The following is a 19,649-nucleotide window of genomic DNA, read 5'->3' as shown; positions in this document are numbered from 1 at the left end:
GAAAACTTCAGCAATAACAGTCTTTTAACTTCATAAAATCTCAGAGGCAAAAGGTAGGTGACCAGCATTAGCTGAAAAATGCAGTTAGGTGACAAATTTGCTCCTCCCACTTACTGAAGTGCTTTACAGGTCTGTAATATTGCATTTATTTTATGGGCCCTAAAGTACAGAGTGCCAACATAGCTTAGACCTGGCCAACAGTCATATTTGGATGTGATTAAAACCAGTCCCAGTGAGGAAATCTGCATCTGGATGGTGGCAGGGACTGCAAAGCAGAACAACAGAGTAAAGGAGTTTTCTGTGACTGTGGAAGTCTAAACAATTTTTTTTGGCTATTTATGGAATTGATTGGGAATAGAAGCTTCAGTTCCTGTGAGTGACTTCTTTTATTGGAGTTAACCTATTTTTGTAATTTTTCTGAAGGATGAAAGGCAAGACACTAGCTCAGAAGGAATATCCAATTTAGAAGATCAAAATGATTCTGATTCAACACCCCCAAAGAAAAAAATGAGAAAGACAGAAAATGGGATGTATGCATGTGATTTATGTGACAAAATATTCCAGAAGAGCAGCTCGTTATTGAGACATAAGTATGAACACACAGGTACGTACCAGGAAAAGACTTTTCTGATTCTTATTTCTTTGGTAACGTGTAACTGATAATCTCAATTGGAACCCAGTTCTCAGGCGGTGTAGGGAAGTGTAGCAGTCCTTACTGCCTGTGCTAAGCTTTCTTTAGAAACACCTGGTTTTGTATATTTGTTTGACAGAACAGCAATTCTGTCTTTCTTTAAATTTGTTAGACCTAAACCCTAAATAGAAAAAGGGGAGTTTTTGCATCTGGCTTGTGGATAATCATCTGTGAGCTACAGCCTATAAATGAGGATATATTACTTCTAATTTACCTTGCCTGGTTATAAATTTTGAAAAAATTAAAAATAAAAGCTGAGGGGAAAAGGATCGTGTGTGTATTTGATACTGTGCATGAAAAACAGTGTGCATATCTGGCATGAAGGATTTTCCAACTGGGCTACATTTATAATGCCCTGAAGTTAACAGCTTCAGCTATTCATTAGACATAGAATCTAACTGCTAATGAACACCCTTTTGGCTTTGATTTTTATTTTTAATTCTCAGAGTTGTTCCTTTTGGCTCAGGTTCTGGTATCTTTAGGATATTTTTAATACCTCTTGCTCTCTTATTTCTTCTGTGATGTCTTAAAGTAAGAATTGGGGTTTTTTTTACTGATTATGTGCCAAATATATATTGAGTTTTGTATTATATATTGCCAAACATGTATTGGGTTTTGTATTATTGCTGGCTCTGTTATCTTCTCTTTCCCCATATCCATAAAATAAACTCTTTAGAACTTCTGGCTGCTCCCTTCATGCTGCTCTACTTTCTTGCTTGACAGAGTAGCTGAATTATTATATTAATTATATTTCTGCATGTTAACATTTTAGTTTTATATCACATATAAAATTAAAAACATTACAAATTCTTTTGTCTTGATCAATTTTCCCAAGTTGTATTCATTAAGGATATCTTATTTCATACCTATCCTGTCCTGAGACTCTCTTAACTCCTCCTTTTCCTAGCAGAATTGTCCTTCCTCTACGTTTTAACTTCAATGTAACATTCAAAATCATAGAATCATTTAGATTGGAAAAGGCCTTTAAGATCATTGACTCCAGCCATTAACCCAGCACTGCCAAGTCCACTGGTGAACCCTGTCCCAGATGTGCCACATCTGCTTGTCTTTTAAGTACCTCCAGGGATGGTGACTCAGCCACTTCCCTGGGCAGCCAGTGCTTCACAACCCTTTTGGTGAAGAAACTTTTCCTAATTTCCAATCTAAACCTCCCCTGGCACAACTTGAGGCCATTTCCTCTTGTCCTATCACTTCTTTCTTGGGAAGAGAGAGCAATATCTGCCTTGTTGCTTGTTTGGCATGAGATGACATAGATGTGCTGGTCACAGGTGTAGTGTGACCAGAAACCTGATGTCTTACTATCCTTTGTCTTTTATGTCTGAGCTAAGACTGCAAAGTCATTTTGTGTAACAACTTTAAATGTCAAAATCAAAATAACACTGCTAGGCTCCTGATACATTTATAACAAACTAAAAACAAGACAGTAGCTGTAAAACAGCAGAAACACACTGAGTGAAACAGATTTTTTTTCACGTCAATGCATGCGTAGTCAGCAAGTTTTGTACATAAAGCATTCAGCCTAGACTTTAGAATGATTTTCCTTTTACTTGTATCATGGAAGGACTTCATACACCAAAACTAATGTAAAAGCTTAGCTAATTTTAAATTGCCATCAATATAGAAAAGTTTAAATGGTTTCAATTGAAAATAATTTATGCAAGAAAAATGTCTCATTTTCTAATTTATATTTGAACTTTTTGGTGCTAAAAGACATATATGAGAATCTCTTTATGAGATGATGAGTTTTCCTGAAAAACTTAGAAATTACTGTAGCGATTGTGACAACGTACCCTTGCACCTTCAGCCTTTGGGCTCAGGAAAGAGACTCAGGCTGCTAATGCATGGAGTAGAACATCTTGTTATATAAAATTTAATCAATTCTAATAAGTTCACCAACAGCATTTTACAGTGAAAACAGCAGTGTACAATTTTAACACTTCTGCTACAAGATGCCCAACTGCTTGTGCTTTATTTTACAGGTAAAAGACCTCACGAGTGTGGAATCTGTACGAAAGCATTTAAACACAAACACCATTTGATCGAACACATGCGACTGCATTCTGGGGAAAAGCCCTACCAATGTGACAAGTGTGGAAAGAGGTTTTCCCACTCAGGCTCTTACTCTCAGCACATGAACCATCGCTACTCCTACTGCAAAAGGGAGCCCGAGGAGCGCGACAGCGCCGAGCCCGAGGAGCTGGGCCCCGAGGCGCTGAGCAGCGAGCACGCCCTGCCCAGGGCGTCCCCCTCGCAGATCGACTCCGATGAGAGGGAGAGCCTCACCAGGGAGGAGGAGGAATTCAGTGAAAAAGAGGAAGAGGAGGAGGAAGAAAAAGACATAGAGGGACTTCAGGAAGAAAAAGAATGTAGGGAACTACAAGAAGTAGGGGATGCGGAAGAAGTAGCAGCAGTAGAAGAGGAAGAAGGGAAAACTGAAGGTGACAAGAATGATGAAGTTGTAAATCAAGCAAGCAATGCAGAACCAGAAGTTATACAAAATAATGGGCAGGTGTCAGAAGAAAATAATGAATAAAGCTTACATGTTAGGTTTTTTCTATAAGGAAAAAAAAAAATTGGTAATGAAGTTCCTTCTATATTATACATGCTTTTCATGGAAACGCAGTAGCCTGCATACTGTGATTTCTGTTCACTACTGTGTAAAAAAATATATATATAAAAAAAATGAAAAGAAAAAAAAAAGAAATCCAGGTGTGCCTGAACCTCAAACTTAGTAATTTTTCACACAGTTTTCAAAGTTAGGAACAAGTTTATAACATGAAGCAGATTAGAAAAATACAGTGACTCTGGAAGCAAAGATTTACCAGGTTGTAGGAAACCTGATTATTAGACAAGCATCTGGCATTGTTTGTTTTATCAGTATTAATTTTCATTCTTAAGTTGATTAATTTTTAAACTGTACAATTGGGAGAGATTTATATGAATTTTTTTTTTTTATGGTAAAACATTTCCTAAATCCGCTTCAGTATTTTCTTATGTTTTACAATGTGAGAACTTCTGCACTACAGAATTCCCTTTTGCAGAGACGTGTAATGCAGTTGCAAACAGTGCTTGGCTACCTTTGTAAATTCAACCTAGAAGGTAGCAGTTTATGACATTAGATGTTGTAGTAGAGCATATTATCATTTAAAGTGTATTGTTAGCCTTAAGGAAGAAGATGATAGAAGAAATGAAGTTTCTTACTCATGTGGTTAAAAATGTAGTTGAGAAGATTGTCGTTGAGTTCTGATTGCAGGGACTAACAGTGTTAATACTGGTAAGGACAGGAAAGTTGTCAAAAACAGTGTTTGTAATTGTGTTTTGAGTATGTAGTAATGATATGAAGGATTTGATATGAAGCTTTGTATCTCCTTTGGCCTTATGCAAGACCTATGTGCTGTAAGTGCCATTTATCAGTATTACAAAGGCTCTAAGCAGCCTTTATCCAATGTGTGGCCTACAATAACTAGCATTTGTTGATTTGTATCAAACTTCTAAACTATTCATGGGGAAAAAACACTCAGCCATCAGAGAAGTAAGAACACTGGTATATTTCATTATTTAATTATTTGGTGGTATTTTGGGTTAATACCTGACTTGCAGAATTTCTCTACAATAATTACAAGGGAAATTTTCTAATCTGCTTTATTGCTTTATTGGTTTACTTTAATTTCAGACACATACATGACATGTTATCTGGCTCATAAGTATTTTCAAATGTTAGTTATTATGGACCCCATTTATTAACAATGTTAGCTGATTTTTACCTATCAGTATTATTTTATTTCTTTTAGTTTATAGATCTGTGCAACATTTTGTACTGTATGTCTTCAAACCTGGCAGTATTAATACCCTTCTTACTGACATATGTACCTTTTTAGTTTTAGAAAACTTTTATATTTATGTGTCTTATTTTTATATTTCTTTATTTATTACACAGTGTAGTGTATAATACTGTAGTTTGTATTAATACAATAATATATTTTAGTATGAAAATTTGGAAAGTTGATAAGATTTAAAGTAGAGATACAATCGGTTCTCTTGCATTGAGATTTGATTTAACAGTGTTATGTTAACATTTATACTTGCCTTGGACTGTAGAACAGAAGAATTAAAATGGGAATGTATTAATTTTACAATTGCAATCAATTCATTTTACCTTTACCCAGTTTTTAATATAAAGCTCTTAAATTTTGAAATTCACTGTGTGACTAATAGCATGATGCTCTGCAGTTTTATTAAGAGATTAGTCTAACCATAAAACTCTCATTTCCTTAGTAAGCCAAATTAGAATAATCTTATAAAACAGTGTTGGGAACAATGTTTAACATTTTTGTGCCAATTTGTTCCTGTATTCATGTATGTATGTTACAAATCTGAAACTTCATTTTTAAGTTCCTTGTTACATCATGGTCATTTTCTAGTTTTTTACCAGACTCCCCATCTCACAATAAAATGCATCAACAAGTCTGACTTACTGTCATTATTCTGGTAATGCAGAAAGTGCATTTAGATTATTTCTGTGAGAAGTTACTGAGACACAGCTCCTGCTTCAGTGGCAGTCCTGGGTTTCAGTGGTACATAAGGAGCATGGAAGTGAAAGAGGGGTTTGAACTGTGTGCAGGCACAGGGATTGCTACATCAGTGAATTGATTTACCAGTGTCAGGAAAACAACTGAGTTTTCCAAATGAACCATGTGCATTGTTCTTTTGGGTCTTTTTATTTTGCTGTACCTATCTAATGTACTGTTCAATGCTATTTTTCAATAAGACTATTTTTAAATGAAATAAGTCTACAACTGTTTTCTTGACTTAGCAATAAGTTGTCCATGGAGAAGCTGATGTATCTTTTGCTGTTGAACTTCACAAAGATACAATGCCAACATTGCAGATATATCATTTCAGTAATGTAAGTATAAAGGCTTGAAAATTTTAATATATATGCATGATTACAATGTTTTACCGTTCAAGCAAAGTTTACAGACTGTTCTTTAAGCAAAGTTCTCTTCTTTAATGATACCTAAAATGGAATTTCTGTTATTAATATGGGGGCAGGGAGTTCACGAACATCATGTAAGATACTTTATATTCACATACCTAAGTTTTGAGTATTTCTCAATCTTATTATCTCAGTATTAATGCATACAGAGGATTTCTCCCATATAGTAATCATTTTACTTCCTGTGCATCTTGCTGTACAGTGTATTAATACTGCACTTTTAGTAAACGTCTACCTTCATAGCATCATTGAGCTAAATATGTGAAAGCTGTTTTGAAGAAATTAACCATTTATGCTGCATTAATTATATTGTCTCGTAATTATTATCATAACAGAGTTAATCAGGTGGTTCAGAATTTCTCCCAGGTAGAACTATCTCTACTCTCTTTTAGGTAATGAAACACACTTTCTTGAAACTATTTTAAGATTTTCATATTTTTCATATTCCGAGATGTTTGTGGTAATAAACCCAGTGAGACATTTGCTGAAATAGGAAAATTTTATTGTCTTTAGTAGCAGAACAGAGAATTTTGGTAAACCTAAGGTTTCTCATGTAAGTGACAGCTGAATATAGAAGGCCAGTAATTTGGATAGAAAGTAAAGTCCAAGCAACTTTTACTCAGGATATGTCATTGTTTTAGGGGAGAGAATTTATATTCATTACTTACACTATGTTATTAACATTTTTATCTTCAAAACAGATTGGTGCACTGAGTTTTGCATCTGTCAAGCTCAGCAATGTCTTTGGTGTTTGTGACTTTGTTATATCATCTGTTACCTGTTTGAAAAACACAGAAATTGTGATGTGTCTTCATTTAGTTGAGCAAACTCATGTGGAAGCCAGAGGTGCTTAGAGGATGTAGGCACCATTCCCAGTGCCAGCAGTGAGATTCCAGCAGTGAGGAAGCTCTGTGTGTGTGGAGGTGCCTGGGCAGCTGTGACCGAGTCCAGGCCCCAGGGGAGCAGCAGCAGCCCAGCTGAGGCCATGTGGGTTTTGTGATTTTATGACCTCTCTCTAAATTAATGGCAAAGCAGTTTCAAGGACAGTAAGTTTCTCACATAAAAAAAAAAAAAAACCTTTGGTTCTGTCCCTTAGAGATAAATGAAAGTTGGGAAAGAGCAGTGAACATGAGCTGTGTAGTTTTAATGAAACTCCACTGTGCTGTGACCCGTTCTTGAGTCACAAGATGAAAAGTCCATCATCTGCCCTGTGTGCCCAAGCTGATGTCTGTGCCTGCTTCTTCCTCAGGCTCACCATGCATCCCTCATCCTGGCACAGCACTCAGGGAGCAGGCTGGGAGAAAGAAAAGTGTCCTTGGAATTCAGCATGGGACAGCCCTGCTGTGCCTGGGGCACTGGTTTTATTTCTGCTACTGACCTGTCTCCAGAATATAATGAACCACCACCTCAAAATCAGTGTAGTAGCAAAATTGTGACAGTTGTATGTCCTCTTTAATCAAATTGTGTGAGAATGGGTAATATGTTACAGAATAACTATAGGAACATTGTTACAGAAGTAAATACTAAGTTTTGGCCCTGGGATGGGAAATACCCTTAGGAGGTCCTGATCTAATAGGAAATGAAAGAGGGACTTAAAGCTACAGAGAAAACTTCAGGGAGGCAAAACAGAGAATTCATTGAAGAGACATTGAGGAAGAGAACCTGTTCCTTCTCTTTCAGTAATACTCATATGGCATCCTAGTGGTGATTTTGGTGGCATTCCCAAATTCTCCATAGCCACATTGCTGTCTAGTTGCTGTTTTTCTGGAGCAGCCTATCCATGTGTGTAATCAATAGCACGGCAATAGTCAGCAAAGTTGTATGGTGAGCTTGAAAGTTTTTTTTACAAATTGTATTGAATTCCAAATGGATTAATGGATGCTAGAAAAAGAAATGAAAAAGTTTTGTTACTTTGCCTAATCTCGGAATTGCAATGTGCTTCAGTAAATACCTTAAATTTTAGTAGAATAATGCACTATGGCATATCAACCCAGAACATAACATATTTACCCTAAAAGGCAGTGTTGTTCAGACTCAGTAAAAATTACTTCAACTGCCAGCAAGTGTTGTACTCACACTCTTGAGGGAAATTATTCTAATGCAATTATTGCTGGTAAACCCAAAGGCTGTACAAGCAGCACTTTGCCCATGTTTGTGCTGGCAAAGTGTGCCTGGGATGGCGGTGGCCACCAGACTGAGTGGCAATTTGAAAGCAAAGCTATTTCCAAGATAAAAAATATGACTCTACTAAAAGCTCAGTTTTTGCCACAGCAAAATGCTACTCTGGGGCTTTTATCATCAAAGCAATGAAAGATCGGGACATGACACTCCAAACAAACATAGAAGTCTATAAGGGAGAAATGAAAATACTTCTTAGGGTGCAGAAGACCATTAGAGATGAAGGTAATGGTGTGAGGATGAGAAAAGTCCATTTTGGTCCTGGAGGCTGTAGTGAAGAAAGGTGATGGAAGAGGAGAGAGAAAAGAGCTTAATCCGCACTGTGCTGGGCACTTCTTCAAAGTGGATTCTTTCTAATTTATTTACTACCAAGATGTGAGTCTGCACACAATTCTCTGCTTAGAGGTTTTGATGTGTGTTTTGCAGTTCACAGTCTGGTGCTTTAAAAAGTACTTTTTTTTATCTTTCCCTGGCAGAATAGCTTGTTTAATTGTTTCTACAATAATCTCTATATTTCATCTGGGAAATTCAATATTAGAGTATCTTTCAAGTCTATGCTTTGTCATTTATTGTTCATACTTTTCTTGAACAGTTGTTATAATGATATTTGCACAATCTGATTATCACTAAAAAAAAACCACACAAAAGAACGTGATGAACCAAAATTAACGCTCAAAAGTGATCAAAAATCTACTACTTTTGTTTTATCCCTCTGCTCTTTCATGGCCTCTGGTTGCTAATCTGTCACACAGTCCTCTTATTTGTGTGTATCATGCCTATCATACACATTGTATCTATGTTGTCTCTAGGGAGAACAATATATTGTTATATATTCACTGCTTCATAAAGTAATCTGCTTTTTAAAACCTGATTAAAAATAAACCTGTTGTTTGGACTAAACATGAAATGTGCTGATGAAAGGAGCACTTTTCTGGCACTTTGTCCTAGTAGCTTGCCAAATATGAAAGTCTTGTAGTATTAACCTAAAATGAGGTAAAGTTCTCTCAGGCCTTACCTCTACACTGACAGACTCCCCAAAGGATCTTTAAAAATTATGAGAACAGTGGCAAGTAATCTTTAGAATACATATTTGAGAATGCCATTATGGTCTTTCCTTTTGTTTTCTAGTGAGCCTCAAGTCCTCTGATTCTGCCTTTAGATTTTGACATTTCTGTATTGGGGTCTGTCCTTGGGTTTTGCTTCTCATTGTGTAAACTAGGCTTTGTGTAATGATCACAAGATTTACATTCTGTGTTAATTGAGGAATAAAGGGGATAAATTATTAAATGCAAAAAAACCCTGAAACATGCCTACACTAACTTTGTGTCATTCCTGCTGAACTTCTGTTCTTCTACCTGGAAATCCTGCTCACTTGTAGCTTTGGGCCCAAAGAAAGAGCAACCTTACAGCATGTAAGATGGCTGGGTCCTATTCCCATCTCTTGCCCTTTAACAGCTCTCTCTTTAGCCAAATTCTGCATGGATGTCATCAGATCTCTTGAATTCTGTGAAACTTTCTACATTTTTTATGACAGGTAAGATATTGCAAAGATATAGAGGGAGCATTTTGCTCTTTTAGTGTGTAAAAATAAAATCTGCTCAACCAAATTGTTCAAGAGATAAGTTAATTGGAAAATAATGTGAAATCCTGAAAAAAAAACACGGGTTCCCAACAGGTTTGCAAGTTCCTATACTCAAAAAGGGTATTTGGAATCCTGCTCCCTTCTCAAACCAAGTGAATCCAATAATGGGACAACATTCCTGTGGAGAAATGGGACATTTCTCAACTTCTTTTGCCCTGGCTGAGCATAATGCTCTCACTGGTCGTCTCCAAGCCAGGAGCTGAGCTGAGACTTGCACAGACTCTGAGTCCTTGTGATCAGAAAAGGCACAACTCCTCTGTTGGAGTGAGGGGGAGGGAGGTTTGACCCTTCTGGGAGCTGGAGTGGGTTGTCGTGCCAGCTGTGCTTTGTTGTGAGCTGCTGCCCCGCTGGCCAGGCAGTGTTTGCAGTGGCCACAGTTAAAGGGTGACCTGGGCAAATGATCTCAGCTCTGGTTGCAGAGATAGGAGGGGCTTCCATCAAGGCAAGCTGGCTAAGCTGACCTCAAGTCAGCTTTTCTTCCCCAGTTTAGACAGCTCCAAGGAAAGCCTCAAGCACAAGCCAGCAGTAATGGAGGAGCTGCTGGCTTACATTACTCAAGCCCAGATAAAAGCTGCCCCTCAGCCTGTAAATTACAAATTCTTGAGTAGTGACTTGTGTTCCCCAAAACATGGTATTGTCTTTAAAATCCTTCTTTTATCTTTTAAATCTGGCTTCTTACTGACATTTTAGTCTCCCAATCTGTTGTGTCCTGAAGCTTAGGGAGAGGCACTCTATAAACCAAGAAACAAGGAATTCTACCATTTACATTTGTGATGAGTGTTATCACCATTTCTGTATCTTTTCCAACTGTGATTATAAGGTGAGTTTTCCTGTGTTAGGAGGAAAAAAAAATATTATAAAAAATAATTGATGAATGGTAATGTAACTTGAACAGGATTATTCAGACAAAGCTGGGAACAGAACTGAGGACTCTAACATGGGAAAGCCTTCTGTCTCACTTTGGCATGCAGTTTGTTCTGAAGGACATTGGCAAACTGAATGTTTCTGTGATTTTCAGCAGCCCAGGGGAGCTCAGCCATTAGCAGCTACACCACTTGACAAACTTACCCCCTCACTCTGTGGTCAGAGGCCAATTCTTCAGCCCAACCAACAGTCTCAGATTTTGTACACAGTTAAAATGTCATATGTGGGGTCAACAGATGCCAAAAAAAAAGGGCTGGTGGGACTTTTGGCTGGTTGGTTGGTTGGTTGCCACCAGCAATTTACTTCCAGAAATGTTCCCAGAAACCAGAGGTGTTTGGGCCTTGTTGCTCCCTGCTGCTGGGATTGCCGCTGTACATGGAGTGTGAGGATCTGTTAGTCTGGAAGGAGCTCAGGTTCTGCCAGTGGCTCTCAGAGAGGGGAAAGAATAAAAGCTTTGCTGATTCTCTGTAACTCCTGCTGGTCCAATACATCATCTTGTTCCTGGTAGGTTTTGGGTGAAGGTCACCTGTTAGGGACATGTGTTTTGGCTCTCCAGCAGAGGCTCCGCCTGCAATCCTCGGGGGAGAGGAGTGGAGAGGAAAAAACACCTCAGTGCAGCAAATTGCATGTATGTTTAAAAATACAAATTGTTCCATCCTTCTTTACAGAAATTGCTCATCTCATGATTACTTAGGTCAGTAAAACCATTGTAGGATCTGCTTTTTCACCCTTGCTATGAAAGTGTTCTGATTTTTCAACATTAAGGAGAAACTTAATCTCTACTTTACAGTAGCTTCTAATTTAGTCTAGTTTGCTTCACCATTTACATTACTGCATTGCTTACTCTCTAAGAGTGGAAATACATTTAATTCACTGAAATCTGAATCTGTTCAGCTCACTGCATATAAAACTAATTGAAAATAGCTGGAAAATTTGATGTTAAAAATAATGCACATATTTTGTCACAAGAACCATCTATGAGTCAAAGACTATTTATGTTCCTTGTTTTTAAACTGTATTTCAAAGCTGCTCTTCAAGTACATCTTCTGCTCCTCTGCTACCCAGTTCTGTCAGCTTTGCCCCACAGACCAAATCCACCCAAACTCTTGTGCATCCCTTGTTGCTGCTGTGGGTAAATGAGGTTCTCATGTGGCCGTGTTCCAGTGACTCTGCTGCTGGAAGAGCCAGCATTTGAAACACTGGGACAGGAGGCAGCCTGGTTCATTGTTGCAGTAGATCTGCCTCAAACAGACCATTGCACCATGGTCCAGTCATGGACTTCCCTCTAAGCACAAATTTCAAATTCCTCTGGGATGTCTCATGGTTAATACCCTTGTATTTCACAAATTAGCCTTTCCTGTAATCCACTACCTGAGCTCTCTCCTGTAGTTTCTGAAATGCATTATGGCATCTTTCTGCTCAGATTTGTAGACACATTGTTTCCTGACATGGAGTTTTCTGAGTGCATGTTGATATCCAGTTCTCCTTGTGGAAAGCAGTCTTTGCTCCCCCAAAAGATGCATCAGTGTCATGCAGCTCATGGAGATGCTCTCCTGAATGACCAGCAGTGACAAGGAGTGGAAGAATGCTGCTGTATCATCTCTGAGGTGCTCTAAATTTAGGATAATTGTATATTTCTCAGCCAAAAAAAAAGAGGCAGAAATAAATTAAATAACCTTGTGAAAGACCATTCCCTTTCTATAAATATCTTGTAACCACCTACCCTGGTTTTTGGCCTTGATCTCCTAAGCAGTGGTATTTGTGAGCTTGTGCTGCTTGTCCCCTTCTCTCACTTTACATTTTGACCTGATGATTATGCCTGGCCAATTTTGGCAGGGAAGGTGATGTGTCAAAGATGTGAAATCTTTGCTTGACTTCTGGAACTTGGCTTCCTAGGGCAGAGGACCAAAGAAATGTCCTTGCTAGGCAAAGACAACTATTACTGCATCCCTTACAGTGCATTTCTGAACTGCACCCAGCATGTGCCACTGCTTGTCCAGCCAAGAGAGATAGAAAAGGTGAGAGTGGGTTTCATTCATTCAGTCACCCTCTTGTTTATGCTGTTATTTGAAAGGACAAAAGATAAAATAAAAGAAACAAACACAAAAGTGCAAGTATGAATGTCTAATCAGTGATTTACAATTGTACTGCCTTGAAACAGGAGAACTTGAATTATGGTGCTAACTGCAGTCTGGCCATTATCCATATGGGACACTGCCAACAGGATTGATACCTCCATCTCCATCACAGGCTAAGAATCATGTTTATTTGCCCCTTCTCCAGCCAAACAAATACAGGATTCTGTCATGCAAGGCGGAACTAACCCAACAATGGAGTCTTTGTCTTCCAGGAGGGCCAGAATGGAGTGTGCTGCCTTGAAACCTCTTCATTTCAATGGAAAAGTGAGTGCAAGTTTCATATGTCCTTCATGAGTGCTGTAACATGGACATAATCATGAATTATCTTGTTATTCCCACACCAGTGTGCAGTTCGGTCCAAATGTTTTAGGTGGGTTTAAGCCTTTCTTGCCATTCTCCCCAAGCAAGACAAGTGAAGGAAGAGATGGTCTGTGGGCTCTAATGGATTAATCAGCATGCTGATGCTGGTGCACTTCTGGGAATGCCAGAAGCAGATGTTTAAACTTCCTGAGAACTGTATTTCCAAACTTCAAGTCTGCAATTCAGCAGCCATTGCAGTCAGTATTAGTACATGTTGCTGCTGTGGCTGGAAGGGAGAATCCAGTACCCTCCCATCCTCTGCCCTTTCCCAGTACAGCCCCATCAGGACTGATCCTTAACAAGCTGACAAGTAACCAGACATTTTTCCTGGACTATTTTTCAGCTGAATCAGTCCCCCAAGTAACACCAAAGCAAGAGAAAGGGATTTTGGGAGGTGGATTTTCTCCTTCTAGACTGGTGCAATGCAGGCATTGAACATGTTTTAAGCTGATTTCCCAAAAAGAAACAACCTGTACAACTTATTAGTCCAAGACACATATCCCAGTATCAGTGCTGAGAAATAATTCAGGAAATTCCCTCTCATTATAGTCAGCAGCAGTAACAGCTCATAGCTAAACCCGGACTACTGAGTTTGCTCTGCTCTTAGTCCTGCACTGACATTGGTTACTCTGAAATGTAAGTAATCCGTGTTGTGCAAATGAACTCTTTTGTTCCCTGCATGTGTGACTTCCAGCTACTGCTAAAAGCTTAATTTATTTTGTGGTGCAAGCAGATTGTTTTTGTTTTGAGCTAAGAACCTCTTCCTGTGCTGTTTGACTTAAAATAATTCTCCCACTGCTATGTCTGTGCTGTGCCTGCTGCTGCTTTTCCTAAAACTACAAAGTAGGCCCTGGATTACAGGTATTCACTTTTCTGGGTTTGCTTTATTCATCACAGGGTTTCTGTATGCTCTGATAGGTGCCAGAGTGAAGCCAAGAACAGTGTTGCTTAAGACTGGACTGAAGGCCAAAATCTGAAGTAAATTACAAAGGTGAGTAGGAGCCCAGTAAGAGTGGGCTGCTGGCAGCACGTCTCTGCAATGTAAAAGTGGCTGCTGAGTTATTGTCAGAGCTAGAAAATGTCCTTTGCCCTATTGTGTCAACCCCTCTTTTTTGCTTTCAAGCTGCTACAAGAGCAGAGGGCACAATTAGCTCCATTAGTCATTTAGCAGATTCAAAATCTGAATGGGTTGGATTTTTCCTTGCTTATAAATGAGGCACTGGCAGCAGGATGTCATCACACTGGGACTGGGAGCTAGACACAAGAAAAAACTTGGGGGTCTGACCCTGGAATAAAGTCCAAGCATCTCTGTTGGGAAGCTACAGAGTGCAAAGGGAAAATTCAGTGCCTGGCATTGCCCTGGCTCAGGGGTGTACCCAGGTCCTTCTGTCCATGCATGCTCCAAAACATGGATTTCTCCCTGAGAATCTGTTTTTCCATTTTTGTGCTGGGCAGCTGGACAGAGCTCCCTGCACTCCTTCAAGCCCCTCTCCTGCCCACGCGCAAAAAGTAAAATTATTCCCGTGAGGAGAAGGAACCCAACATCCTATTTAATCCCCCCAATTGTCACCTCAGTAGTTGATCACCATAACCTAGCAGACACAAAGAATTTCAGAGCAGCACTGGTGCACACCCTTTCCTTTTGTTGAGGATGTTTTCCTCTTTAGACAGTGTCTCAGGACCTGTGAAAAAGGAGAAGGTGGAGTGAGGGCATGAGTGATATAAGCAAGCATGGGCACCAGAAGGAAGCTGTCTCTGATCCTGCGGGAAGAGCAGTCCCTTGACAGAGGAGATGCTCCTGTGCTGCTGCTGTGTCCCATGGTGGCACCTTGGTGGTGTAGGAGATGAGAAGCACCAGCCCCAGCACAGCACCACGTCCTTGCCGAGTGCTCTCACTCCAAGGTGCTGCACAAGGAACAGGGGAGGGGCCTCTGACACCCAAACTTGGGAAGAATACACTGAGATGACCTCGGGCCTGCAGATCAGGCTCCTTGGGAGGTTTTGGGATCTCTCTCAAACAAGATGTCCCTCACCTGGGCAGGAAGGGCATGCTGACCCACTGGCGCTGAGGTGGCCCTGATCACCTGGGCACAGGGACCTCTGGCTGCCTGCTGGAGGGGCTGAGGCATCTCATTAGATCTGGCTTCTGCTGCCTACATCATGTCTGGAAACATCCAGCATAGACTGGATGTTTCCATCAGCTGTGACAACAGAAAAGAAATGCATCCTTGTACATTGCCTTGCTGGTTTTCATCCAGTATCTGTATGAAATCTTTCCAGTTAAGAGTATGGCTCTGCAGTGTTTTCAGACCTGACCCCACAAAAGCTTTTTTATAGCTATCCAGCAGAAGGTCAGCAAAGCTTCCAAAAATAACCTTGTTTCCCCTCCCCATGGGTGAGCAGTGCTGCCCTACTGAAGAAAAACCAACAATTTTTGTGGACATCTGAGTGGATCTTGGTCCCTTTCTGTCAAAGCCAACAGGCAGAGCTGCCAGGGGAAACAGCCAGGTGCTGCTTTTTCCCATGTGCAGGAGCAAATGAGGTGGAAGGCAAAAGTCCTGGATCACAAACATCACATTCAGGATGGAAACAATTGAACCATTTCTACAGCAGGAAAAAAAAATCTTTGTACTTGGTCCTGTTTCCCCATCTTTAGAGGAAAGGTAGGTCTAAGTCATTACCCACAGGCATGCTGGGGGATCCAATTTCAGTAATGCTTAGCTGGTGAAGTGTGGGGGCTCCAGGAGAGCAAAGCTGCTGCCCTGTGGATGGGCCTGGAATGTTGTCTGTGATATGGAGGTTGCCTGGTGCTCAGTTCCAGATACCCCATGCAATAGGGGCTGTCCTGGATTTACTGCTCTGATCCCAAGCCTTGCCTGAAGGGAACACAGACCATGGCTTTCCTACACATTTGCTGCAATGCATTAAATCCTGCCTGTGTGATGAGGCTGTCCCATGGCTGTAGCCCCCCCAGGGCATTGGGCTTGGAGGCACTGCACAAAAGGCAGAAGGACATCCCTGGGCCTGCTTGGGGTCTGCCCCAGTAAGGTCTGCTTCAAGCTGCTTATCATTTTTTTGCAAAAGTTCTATTTCTCGTGTGGAAATTTGCATCTCAGATTTGTTAACTGTTCATCAACAGTTTGTCAACTGTTTTTTATTTGTTTGGTTTTTAAAGAAAAAAGTATACAGGAGAGAGGATAAGCATCTTGTCCTGTGAGAAGATGGGTGATGAAAGTGTTGGTGGAGCACTTTCATTATTATGTGTAGTGTGTGAGAAGAGGTAAATAATGGTTTTCTTTCAAAGGTGGGGTTGTCATGGTGCTTTTTTCCACTGGATTAGGCAGGCAGCAGGTGTGTGGAGGTCAAGTCTCTCCTGTCTCTTGGGATGGTACTAAGGCAGAGACCACCTGGACAGAAAGGGAGCATGGCAACCCCTGCTAAAATGTGGAAGTAGGGGCAGGCCAAGCAGGCAGAGAGATGGGAGACAGGGCCCTCTGCAGCCCAGGCTGGGGCTCCTGGGGCCTGGTGTCCAGGGTGTCCAGGGTGGACAGGGTGGACAGCTGCTCTGATTAACCCCGTGGTCCCTGGCCATGGTCATCCTCTAGCTCATGCTGGAAACTGAGGCTGCCCACATGCAGGATAGGAAGGGTATTTTCTGCCTTTTGCTTTGTGTTTATTAATGCAATTAACTCAATATTTATTTATTAAGATACAAAGCTTACTTGAATTCCAAATGTTATGAGAAAAAACACTATGAAGAATGAGTTCAATATGTATTCCACATGCTTGTTACCACACTCAGGTGAGAGGGGTTCATGTGCATGTAATCTGCAGACCTAAAAGGCTTTTGTTCTTCATAGCTAACCTTGTCTGAGACACAATGAGCTAAGGAAAACATTACAGCCAGATAGAAGTGGATGCAGTCATACTTGAACATTGTTTAATCCTGTTGTGCAATACCTCACAGTAAAACCACCAGTTATAAAGCAGCAGAATTATTTATCTTCATTTCAAGGAAGAAATTTTTCCTTGGAATCAGTTTGGTGTTTCCCTTTTTTTTTTCCTAGGTGTTTCCCAGTGAACTAGTGCTGAACAACTTGTTCTTCAGACAGGGAATTCTGTCTGGACATGATGGAGGATGCTTACAACTGTCCCAGCAAAGAGCTGTCAGGCTTGGTATGGCTGTTTCCTCAGCTCAGGAAGAATTATTCTCACTCCTTTTAGTCTCACAGCCTTTTACTTTTTGGTGGTGGTAATCATGATTCCAAGCTGTGAAAACCTTTCCCATGGGTAGAAGCATGCTCTCTGGAAGAGCTGCCACTAAAACCTCTGTGTGTTGGGCAGGCAGGTCACAGGATTATCTTGGTGACCTGTGGCAACAATGCCACCACTCCTCACCTTCAGTGCTGGGTGTTGTTCCATTCATCAAAGCAGTGTTTCCCCCACTCTGTTTCCAAGAGGAAGCAAAAATGCAGCAACAATAAGGATATTTTAGCCTTATAACTACAAAGACACAAATGAGAGTAAACTGTCCAGAATCTTGCACAAGAAATGGAGACAAAGGGTACCTGAAAATCTGGAAGTTGCCCACATTGCTTTAGAGATCACTGCCAGCAGCCTACATCTGTGCACCATATGAGCAAGTGAGAAAGTGTCTTTGAGAAGGGTGTAATGTTGGTCCTGTGTCAATAATGGATCTAGTCCAAGGTACTGAAGCATCTGCTCTATATTTTGGTATTTTTTTTCTTACACTTGTAGGGATATTTGAGAAGGTGAGTAGCCACACCAAAAGACTGCATTTGAAAGAAAAGCTAAGACGTGGTCACCACCAGTCAAAATGCTCACTGTGCTAGGAGGTACCTTGGACTCTCCTTAAGGCTACATGTCAACATTGGAATCACCAAAATGATCACCATATGTGGGTCTGTAAAGCTCCAAAATCAGCTGTGTGGAGAGCAGCTCTGGGGTGGTTACTGCTGGGTGGTTAACTGCCAGTGCAGGAGAATTAAATTATTATTGGCTCTCAGTGTGACTCCTATATGCTGTTAATTCATTACCTGCAGCTTAATTGCCAGCAGAGTGGAGCAAGTCTCTTCCTTGTCTCAGGGAGTGTTTGTCAGTGGAGCCCAGTCAGAGAGGCCCATAGGCCTTTCTAGATGTGAGATAAGTGCACGTGGGAAGTGGGGTTTGGAAAGCAACAATTTAATCCATATCCTGTACACTCATTCCCAGAAAATATGGACTTTATGTGACATGGAAGGGAATGAATCACAACCACAGTTCATCCTTTTCTCTTCTGCACCTTCTCACTGACCCAACGAGGGGAATTTTCTTTTTCTACATTTACAACATAATTTTCTGTGCCTTGGGAGGGGTGAGATGCTCTTTTGTGTTGGGATGTTCTCCCCAGCAGCACCAGCGGAAGGCAATTACAATGCTGGTGCTGTGCTCTCCTTCCCTGAAGAGTTAATGAATTCCATCCTCCTATTGTTGCAGAGTTTCCCCGGGACCTGCAGCCGGGCAGGATCCTCCACGCTCTGCAAAGGGTTTGCTTCCTGGTAACAGAGCAATCCATTAGCTCTTGTAGCTGTTGTTCTTGAACTGAAAGCTCTGTGCTCTAAAGCCCAGCAGGAAGAGATAATTAGCACTAAATTGTGTATTCTGGGCAAAATCCATCCACTTCTGCCAAGATTTCACAAGGCCTCAAATACAGTGGAAATACGTGTGGGGTGGATGCTTTTTGCATAAATGTGGAAGGAAGTGTGCATGATTGCCCTCTTGGTCAGTGCAGCCCAGAAACAGGATCTGGGGTCGATGGGGTCCGTGCCAGCTCCACACCCTGGGTGAGCTGCGGGTTTGGTGATGACAGCTCCAGCAGGGGACGGGGGCAGTGCCTGCAGGGACAAGTGGCTGCAGTAACATACAGGGAAATAGCCCCTATCCCAGCCATTCCCCTTGTTCTGCTGCCTTCCTTGGCCTTCTTTTGTGCATTCTGCTGCCAGCCCTGCTGAGCACTACCTTGCCCTTGGTTCATCAACAGGGTGGGCTTGTGGATGTCCCAGGCTTCAGTCTGGGACTCTCTCTTGTAGGACAGACAGAAAGCCCAGACCCTGCCCAGCACTGTCACTGCAGCATGATGTCATTCTTTATCCATGCAGTGGGTGCCCCTGTTATATGTGCTTTAATAAACACTCCACTGCCACAATTCTTCTTCCTCTGCTCACAGCATGCACAGCTCAGGGGCTTGGCCACAGGCTTTTGGCCATTTTCCCCTAGGAAGTGCCATCTGAGTCCAGCTGCTGGTCCAGGAAGATGCAGGTTTTCTGTGTCACAGCTGGCAGCCCTGGCAGGTGCACACTGAGCATGCCCATGTTGGAAATGCCTCCAGCACTGTGTCCAGGTGTGTCACCAAGGGCCAGCAGTCACTCCTCACACTGGTGCTGTGACCAAGAACCATCGTGTCCCAGAGCTCATCTCAGCTTCATTGCAGCACTTCAGGGCTAAGCCATGCACTATCCCAGACAACTGGGTATGTCCAAAAGGAGTTGTTGTGATGAATGCTGGCCCAACAACTGGATCCTGAGGGGAGTCTTGCAGGACTTTGATGTGAGGAAGCTCTGGCTCAGACAGAGAAAAGATCTGAAAATTCCCTAACACATGGTCCAAATTTGCACAGTCCTACTGTACCAAACCTTACCA

At 41.3% G+C, this 19,649-nt stretch overlaps 1 protein-coding gene across 4 annotated transcripts in view; it reads left to right on the top strand.

Moving 5' to 3' along the window:
• ZEB1 (zinc finger E-box binding homeobox 1) overlaps window positions 1-5,179 on the top strand; it is a 127,862-nt gene extending 122,683 nt beyond the window's left edge. For all 4 annotated transcript variants that reach the window (XM_058025147.1, XM_058025130.1, XM_058025154.1 and 1 more), the window contains 2 exons: window positions 424-604; window positions 2,692-5,179. In XM_058025147.1, the coding sequence (XP_057881130.1) occupies window positions 424-604; window positions 2,692-3,245 (735 nt within the window). In that variant the 3' untranslated portion in view covers window positions 3,246-5,179. The remainder of the gene's footprint in view (window positions 1-423; window positions 605-2,691) is intronic.
• The last annotated feature ends 14,470 nt before the right edge of the window (window positions 5,180-19,649 follow it).

This window comes from Melospiza georgiana, chromosome 1, assembly GCF_028018845.1.
Source record: "Melospiza georgiana isolate bMelGeo1 chromosome 1, bMelGeo1.pri, whole genome shotgun sequence".
NCBI lineage: Eukaryota > Metazoa > Chordata > Aves > Passeriformes > Passerellidae > Melospiza > Melospiza georgiana.
Note: the sequence above shows the minus strand (reverse complement) of the source record. Positions and strands in the feature narration are given on the sequence as shown.